An 8461-nucleotide genomic window follows, 5' to 3' on the forward strand; every position below is an offset into this window, starting at 1 on the left:
AATACACCCACATTTTATTTATCCACTCATCAGTCAATGGCCACTGGGTTGTTTCCACTTTTTGGCTCTTGTGAATAACGCTACTGGGAACATTTGTGTACAAGCATGTGGACGTATGTTATTTCTCTTGCGTAGATACCTAGGAGTGGATTTGTTGGGTCTTATGGTAAATTGATGTTTAACTTTTTAAGCAACTGCCAAACTGTTTTCCAAAGTAGCTGAACGACTGGGCATTCCCACTAGAGGTAGAAGAGTGTTGCTTTCGCTCTGAAACCTTGAAAGCAGTTGGGGTTTTTAGTTGTCTTGATTATAGTTATTCTAGTAGGTGTGAAATGGTACCTCGTTGTGGTTTTGATTTGTGTACCTCTAGTGACTAATGTGTTGAGCATCTTTTAATGTGCTTATTGGCCATTTGTATGTCTTCTTCGGTGAGATGTCTGTTCAAACCTTTTGACCATTTTAATTGGATTATTTATCTTCCTAATGTTGAGTTTTAAGAGTTCTTTTTTTTTTTAAGATTTTATTTATTTATTTGACAGAGAGAGACAGCGAGAGAGGGAACACAAGCAGGGGGAGTGGGAGAGGGAGAAGCAGGCTTCCCGCAGAGCAGGGAGCCCGAAGCGGGGCTCGATCCCAGGACCCTGGGATCATGACCTGAGCCAAAGGCAGACACTTAACGACTGAGCCACCCAGGCGCCCCGAGTTTTAAGAGTTCTTTATATGTTCTGGATACAAGTCCTTTATTAGATAATAATCAAACTATTATTAGATTATATTATTAGATAATAAATATATTATTATATATCAATATATAATAGTATTATTGGATATTATTTGTAAATATTTGCTCCCAGTCTGTGGCTTGCCTTCTTACTTTCTTAATTGTATAAAATTCCTTTTTTTTTTTTAATTTTATGTATTTATTTGACAGAGAGAGACACAGTGAGAGAGGGAACACAAGCGGGGGGAGTGGGAGAGGGAGAAGCAGGCTTCCCGCGGAGCAGGGAGCTCTATGTGGGGCTCGATCCCAGGACCCTGGGATCATGACCTGAGCCGAAGGCAGACGCTTAACGACTGAGCCACCCAGGCACCCCTAAAATTCCTTTTTTTTTTTTATTTTATTTTATTTTATTTTTAAAGATTTTATTTATTTATTTGAGAGAGAGAGAATGAGAGACAGAGAGCACGAGAGGGAAGGGGATCAGAGGGAGAAGCAGACCCCCCGCTGAGCAGGGAGCCCGATGCGGGACTCGATCCCGGGACTCCAGGACTGAGCTGAAGGCAGTCGCTTAACCAACTGAGCCACCCAGGCGCCCTCCTTTTTATTTTTTTAAAGTAAGCTCTGTGCCCAACGTGGGGCTTGAACTCCCAACCCCAAGATCAAGAGTCGTGTGCTCTACCCACTGAGCCAGCCAGGTGCCCCTAAAGTTCCTTTTTTAAAAAAAGATTTTGTTTGTTTGTTTAGAGCAGGAGTGGGGGAAGGGGCAGAGGGAGAGGGAGAGAGAAAATCTCAAGCAGACTCCACACTGAGCACGGAGCCTGACTTCCACAAAGGAACTTGCTTAGATTTTGGTATTATACCAAGTCTAAGGATGAATTCAGGAAATATTGATATTTTCACACTACCATTGATTCCAAGTCACCACAAACCCTCTCTGAAGAGATTATAAAAATTAGCAAGACACCCCAACCTGCATTATGAAGTCAGTATCACCGTAACACCCAAACCTGACAAGAACTTTGCAAAAACAAACATCTAGCTCTCTCATGCACAGAAGATACAAGTATCCTCAAAAAATTTAGGAGAGCAGGGGCGCCTGGGTGGCTCAGTTGGTTAAGCGACTGCCTTCGGCTCAGGTCATGATCCTGGAGTCCCGGGATTGAGTCCCGCATTGGGCTCCCTGCTCAGCGGGGAGTCTGCTTCTCCCTCTGACCCTTCTCCCTCTCGTGCTCTCTGTCTCTCATTTGCTCTCGCAAATGAATAAATAAAATCTTAAAAAAAAAAAAATTTAGGAGAGCAAATCCAACAATATATAAAAAAGAAAATTTATCATTTCAGAAATCTTATTAACATTTTGAAAAAATTAGTCCATGTAATTCATTATAAATAAAAAGAAGAAATGACTTATTATCATTTAGGTAGGTACAGGAAAGATATTTAATTAAAGTAGACACCCATTCATGATTAAAAAAAAAACAACTCTCAGAAAACTAGGAAAAGAGTGGACTTCCTCAAGTTGGTAGAATCCTACAGCAAATATCATACTTTCTTCTTTGATGTCTCAAAGGAGCCAAGGAATAAATGGCACAAGAATCTGGAAGGAAAAAATAGTTTTTATTTGCAGATGACTAGATACATACAGTTTAAAGAACCTAAAAGCTGTGTGTATGTCTGTATGCATATGTTTGAATTAATAAACTGATTCTGAAATTCACAAGGATGGAGCCTGATTTGTCCCCAGGCCACAGTCTGAGAAAACACCCTGCTGTTTAATGGTGGCATGAGTTGAAGCTTGTTGTGAAACCAGCCCCAAAGTTTTCACTTTGACCATGCCCACCAGAGACTAAAATGAATTCACATAATTCATTGATGCTTTGTACTCGACAGAAACTCATCCTGGCCTGCTCTGGAATGGGGACTTCCCAGTGAACTGACATCTCCTGCAAGCGTCCTAGATTAGCATCCTGCTGCTGAGTAGTTACCTGCCCCAACAGTTCAGGGTGAAAGAACCAACACACACTTCTATCACAAAATATCTGCTGCTCATGTAAAAATTAATTTCAGACAAGGAAACAGTCTGTATGGAAACAGTAGAGGTTGGTAGGGGCTTGGGCACAGGTGAGTTCATTCCAAAGATCACCCTGGAGAGATGTTCAGAGACCTTAAAAATCATGCTAGGGACTTTGGCTTTTTTCCTGAGGACACTGAGCCACAGCACATTCTGAGCAGGGGAAGGTCATGGTCAGATCTGTGCTTTAGAAAGACTCTTCTGGCTACCTTGTGGGGGCTGTGTTGGAGGGGAAAAGGGTGGGAGAGGAAGAGGCCTGGATCAGGGCAGGGGCTGCAGGGAGGGAAAGGAGGATGTAGAAGGCTCCAGGAGAGACACTCCCTTTGGGTCAGCACCCAGTGTCAATCCCGCCTTGATTTTGGCATTGGCTGGGCAGGGCCTGCCCCCCTGTTCCCTGCACCATAACCTCAGCTGTAGCTTTCCAGTTAACACAATGGGTCCACATTCTCAGAGTTCTCACTTAGCTCACTTATCAAGATGTAGATGTGATACACCTGAGTGGTGACTCTAAACTTGTCTGCATGTTTGCATCTTCTATAATACAATGTTTTAATAAAGAAAGACTATGAAAATCACAAATATGGTTGCCAACCCCCCTGAAACCGACAGATGTTCTGAAAGGAAAAGTTAATGAAATCTAACAGGATGTGGAAGGAAGAAGGGCAAAGAAAACAAGAAGAGGGACATCTAGAGGCGTGGAGGGTCAGTGCAGGCGGTGCCTCAGACTGTTCCGGAAGATATAAAGGGGAAATGGAGAGCAGGAAATGCATAAGATGTACAAAATGAGGGGCTCATCAAGACCACCCTTACTTCCGACACCAACTGCAAGTTCGAGGGGGGCCCACAACAACCCCCAGTTTCGATAACTTGCTAGAAGGACTCACAGAACTCACTGAAATTGTTATACTCCTAGTTACAGTTTATTACAGCAAAAGGATACAGATTACAATCAGCCAAGGGAAGAGGCATGGAGAACACAGCCCAAGAGAATTCCAAGTGTGAGCTTCCAGCTGTCCTCTTCCTGTGGAGTCATGGACAGAACTAACTTCTCCCAGCAACGATGAATGACAAATGTATGGAGTATTGCCAACCAGGGAAGTTCACCTGAGCCGTGGCATCCAGGGGTTTTAGTGGGGATGGGACATAGAGACCAGATTTACCACCTGTGTGGCTGACCTTAGTTTCTAGCCTTTCTAAAGGCTGAACTGATACCACATGGCCCAAAGCCCCCACCATAAATTACATTGCTAGTACAGATTATCTGGCCTGGCCCAAGGCTCCAGGTAAACAAAGGTGCTCTTATCTGGCAGGACATTCCCCAAGGGCAAAGACCAGATCTCTGTTTGGGTAGGGTTAATACTTAGATGCACAGACAAGGAAAATTCCCAGGACTAAAGAGAGAAACAGGGTTCAGATGAGGGGTATAAAATAAGGGAAACTCACTCATAGGCCCATTCAGTGCCACAGGGATGTCAACAACACCCCTCTGCCCATTACAGGTAATGAAGGTCTGCAAATCGCTGAGGAATGTGATTTTGTTTTTTGGGTTTTTGTGTATGGGTTTTTTGTTTTTTTAAGATTTTATTTATTTGACACAGAGAGAGAGAGAGCACAAGCAGGGGGAGCAGCAGAGGGAGAGGGAGAAACAGGCTCTCCGCTGAGCAGGGAGCCCGAGGCAGGGCTCGATCCCAGGACCCCGGGATCATGACCTGAGCCAAAGGCACATGCATAACCCACTGAGCCACCCAGGTGCCCAAGGAGTATGATTTTGAACCAGTAATTCTGGCCCAGAAACTATCATCCTAGTCCCGTGTGAAAGTGGAAAAAGATATTTCAAATATGCAAAGATTCAAAATACTTAGGTACCAAGACCCTTTCTGAAAAAGGTACTTAGGGAGATACTTAAGCCAACCTAGAATGGAATTCACAGAGTCGGTTTCTCAAAGAGGAGGAACAGTGTGAAGGAGAACAATGTGAAGACAGGATGAGAGGACAGCCCCTCAGCGGCCCAGAAAATAGCTTACGGGTCCACAGCTGACTAATAAAGAGAATAGGAAAAAAAAGAGAGAGAGAGAATAGGAGCAAAGAGCTGGATGGTCTTGGTCACATGGTGAGCTAGGGATTGGTGGATCATAACCGGTATTTGTGGTGAGAAACACCACTCTAGGGAAAACTAAAAAGTGCATACAGTAAAATAAAACTCTAAATATGAGAAGGCTGGGCACCTGGCTGCCTCAGTGGGAAGAGCATGCAACTCTTAATCTCAGGGTCGTTAGTTCAAGCCCCATATTGGACATGGAATATACATAAATAAGCAAACAAATAAAAATAAGTATGAAAAGACTAAAATGTGACATGACATGTAGCAATGGTTAGAGCCACCAATTGTTACTGCTTCAGAATGCAGAAACAAAATTACATCTTCGTTATGGGTTCACAGCGATTAGTATTTACATAACCTTAATTATATACACGCTCTATATTTTCATTTTCAGACTCAGTCTATGGACAAAGCACTGAAGACTTATTTTAACCTTAGAAAGACAGCATGGCCGGGCGCCTGGGTGGCTCAGTCGGTTAAGCGGTTGCTTTTGGCTCAGGTTGCGATCTTGGGGTCCTGGGATCGAGCCCCGTGTTGGGCTCCTTGCTCCGTGGGCAGTCTGCTTCTCTCTCTCCCTCTGTGCTCTCTCTCTCTCTCAAATAAATAAAATCTGAAAGAAAGAAAGAAAAAGAAAGAAAGAAAGAAAGAAAAAGAAAGAAAAAGAAAACTAAGATACTGTGGCAATGTAACAGTAATAGTATGGGGGACTGACCATAGGAGGTGGGGGAGTGGAGGGCAGGGTAGGGCAATTAATATGCTTATGGGTACACTTGTCAGGAAGTTCAGGCAATAGGCATATTATCTACAAGGACAAAGATTACCGATAAACAGTAAAAAATTAAATTCAAGTCACCTGTAAAAATTGAGAGTGGGGAAGGACAGGATATAGAATATGTGATAAAGTCACATAAGGGTGGATGGCAGTAGAACATTCAACACAGAATATTTTTTTAAAAATTCAACTTAGTGAATCAAGAAATGGAGGTACAGGCTTGTTATTTGGCATCGTGGGGTTAAACTAGAAGAAATCAATGCAGGAAAGACCAAAAGTGGTTGGAGTGGGAGCAGGACTGAAGCTGGAGGTGGGAAGGCAGACTTCCGTTTTTCAGTCTACCCCCTTCTATGTAGTCTAAATCATCCCCCCCATGTGCATGAGTTACTCTTCTACCAAAAAGGAAGGAAAGGTAATCAGGTCAGCTGTGGCAGGGGTGAAGTATACGATGTTTTCAGAAATTCATTTCTTAATGAGCTCGAGGACCCGTATTTTCCCGGTCAGTATCTCTGTATCTATGGATGGGTATTAATTGTTCCCGGAGTGATTCGGGGTGTTTCAACACCCAAGCTCTGATTGTGTTGTGTTTATGGACGATGACACGCTCCTAGTCCTTATTCACCTGAATAAGTGATTAGGTAAAGAAGTTGTTGGCACAGCCTGGCTCAAGCCCCAAGCTCCGAAGCCCCAAACCCCATAGCGAACACGCCTCGGGAGATGGGAAGTGTCAGCGCCACCTTCAGGGGAGGAGGGGAGGATCCTGGCTGGCCCTCGAGCGCACTGGGGAAGGAGCTTGAAGGAGCAAGCCTTACACCTGCTTTTTTGTGACACCCTCCCCCCCCGAGGTGCGGTCCCCCACTCAGGACCTCCCCTCCAGAGCAGCATTTCTCATCCCTGGCTGCTCGCCAGAATCTTCTGGACGCTTTCAAAAGATGCCCTCCGGGCCACCCCAGGCCAGATAACCCGCTCGGCCCCTGCGCCGGTCCTCTTTAAGGCGCCCACTCCCTAACGCCGGCGATTCTGGCTGTCCGTGTTCCCATTGCTCCGGCCGGGACACCGAGGCGTCGAGCGGGGGGGGGGGGACTGCAGCGGCTCCCGCGCAAAAGATCCCTTCCCCCTCTTCCCCCGCAGTGTACCACTGGGCGGAGATGCGGGCCAAGATGCGCATTATGGGCTTCAATGCGCACGCCGTCAAGCCGCTGAACGAGGACGCGGCCGCCGAGCTGGGCGCCGAGCTGCTGGGCGAGGCCACCATCTTCGTCGTGGCCGGCGGCTGCCTGGTGCTGGAGTACTGGCGCCACCAGGCGCTGCGCCGGCGCAAGGAGAGGGAGCGGCACGCCGCCTGGAGCGCCATGCGGGACGAGGTGGGCCACCTGGCGCTGGCGCTGGAGGCGCTGCAGGATCGCGTGCAGGCGGCGCCGCTGCAGAGCGCGGTGGTGGAGCTGCAGGCGCAGATGCGGGAGGTGCGCGCCCAGCTCGGCGCCCGGGACCCGCCGTCCGCACCCCAAGCAACGCCCAAGGAATAGGGGGCCGGGGGACCTTGGTCTTCGATGTGGCTGTGGTCTGGGCTGTGACGTCTCCGACATGACCTTCTGTCCACACTGTCCCTTCCTGAACCGGCCCAGCTAATAACCACCCTGCCCTTTTAGGGGCAGAAGGGAGGCGGGACTGGGGCTGAGGCAACCGGGCTTTTGGTCATGTCCCTACTAACCTGCCCAATGGTACCTTCCGCAGGGGCTCCTCCACCCATTAGTGGAATGTTCCAACAGGAGTCCCATTGCCCACCCCGCCTCCAACTCACCCCCACCCCTAGTCCACTGATTTAGCAGTTTGTAATGGGAAGACATTGTCTTCCATTGGATCCCACCCACCCACTACTAGGTGGGCCAGCAGGACACACGGACCTAGCTAACTCATTCTGTCACTCACACGTCCACTTATCTGAGTGGCTCTCCTGCCCCATCCATTATCCATTACACCAGAACACCCTTTCCCCCTTCTTCATCGGTAAAGACCATTGTAACGATGTAACGAAAAGGCAAACTCCCGAGGGACTGTGGGCCCCATCATTTTCCATTTACCTCACTTTGGAGGGGGCAGAGAGGGATGGATCTTGGAGTGTCTTAGCTCCAGCGAGATCCCCCATGGCTCCTGCCTTCAGTCCACCATCCATTGGTACCTCAGTTGGTCATCCCCTCCCGTGGATCATCCCAACAGATACCCCCACTTTAGTGTGTGCCATAACCCATGGAAAGGTTGGGCAGGGTCTCCTCGCCTTCTGTGGTCTGTTCCAGCAGGATTTGGTCCTCTGGGTAGAAACATCGGTCCTGCCTAGGGATGAACCATTCTGTGTTTTGGTCTCACCTTTGTTTACCTGTCTGAAGTTCTGGACCTACTGTTGTCCTTGTCCACTGTCCTCTACTAGCCCCTCATAGGAACCCCCACCTGTTCCCCTACTACATGAGGGCACTTGTCACATCCCTCATCCAAACCCGCTCTTGAGTACTCAGGGCTTCCTTCTTCCTTCTTGCCTTTGGACTGGTCACCCAGCTCACCCTCACCCTCCTTCCTACAAAGGCTTCCTCCAGTGGGACCACCTGCCCCTCAGCCCTGAAGTTCCCCACCCCCATCCAAATGGAATATTCCAACCAAGCAGGGTTATCTACCCCACCTACCCCCTGCCCACCCACTGAACCACTGAAGGGGGTGTGTATGAGCTCTGTGATTTCTGAATTCTATTTTTTTAAGACTGTAAGTATTTTATAATTAAAGGAGCTCTGGGGTAAAGAAGTCATCTTT

At 47.4% G+C, this 8461-nt stretch overlaps 1 protein-coding gene across 1 annotated transcript; it reads left to right on the forward strand.

The window, feature by feature from the left end:
* The first annotated feature begins 3849 nt into the window (after positions 1–3849).
* LOC110572688 (optic atrophy 3 protein homolog) lies at positions 3850–7188 on the forward strand. The gene is made up of 2 exons (XM_021681070.2): positions 3850–3862; positions 6794–7188. The coding sequence occupies exons 1-2, from the start codon at positions 3850–3852 to the stop codon at positions 7186–7188; spliced, it is 408 nt and encodes a 135-aa protein (XP_021536745.1).
* The last annotated feature ends 1273 nt before the right edge of the window (positions 7189–8461 follow it).

The sequence above is a fragment of the Neomonachus schauinslandi genome, chromosome 16, assembly GCF_002201575.2.
Source record: "Neomonachus schauinslandi chromosome 16, ASM220157v2, whole genome shotgun sequence".
Classification (NCBI taxonomy): domain Eukaryota; kingdom Metazoa; phylum Chordata; class Mammalia; order Carnivora; family Phocidae; genus Neomonachus; species Neomonachus schauinslandi.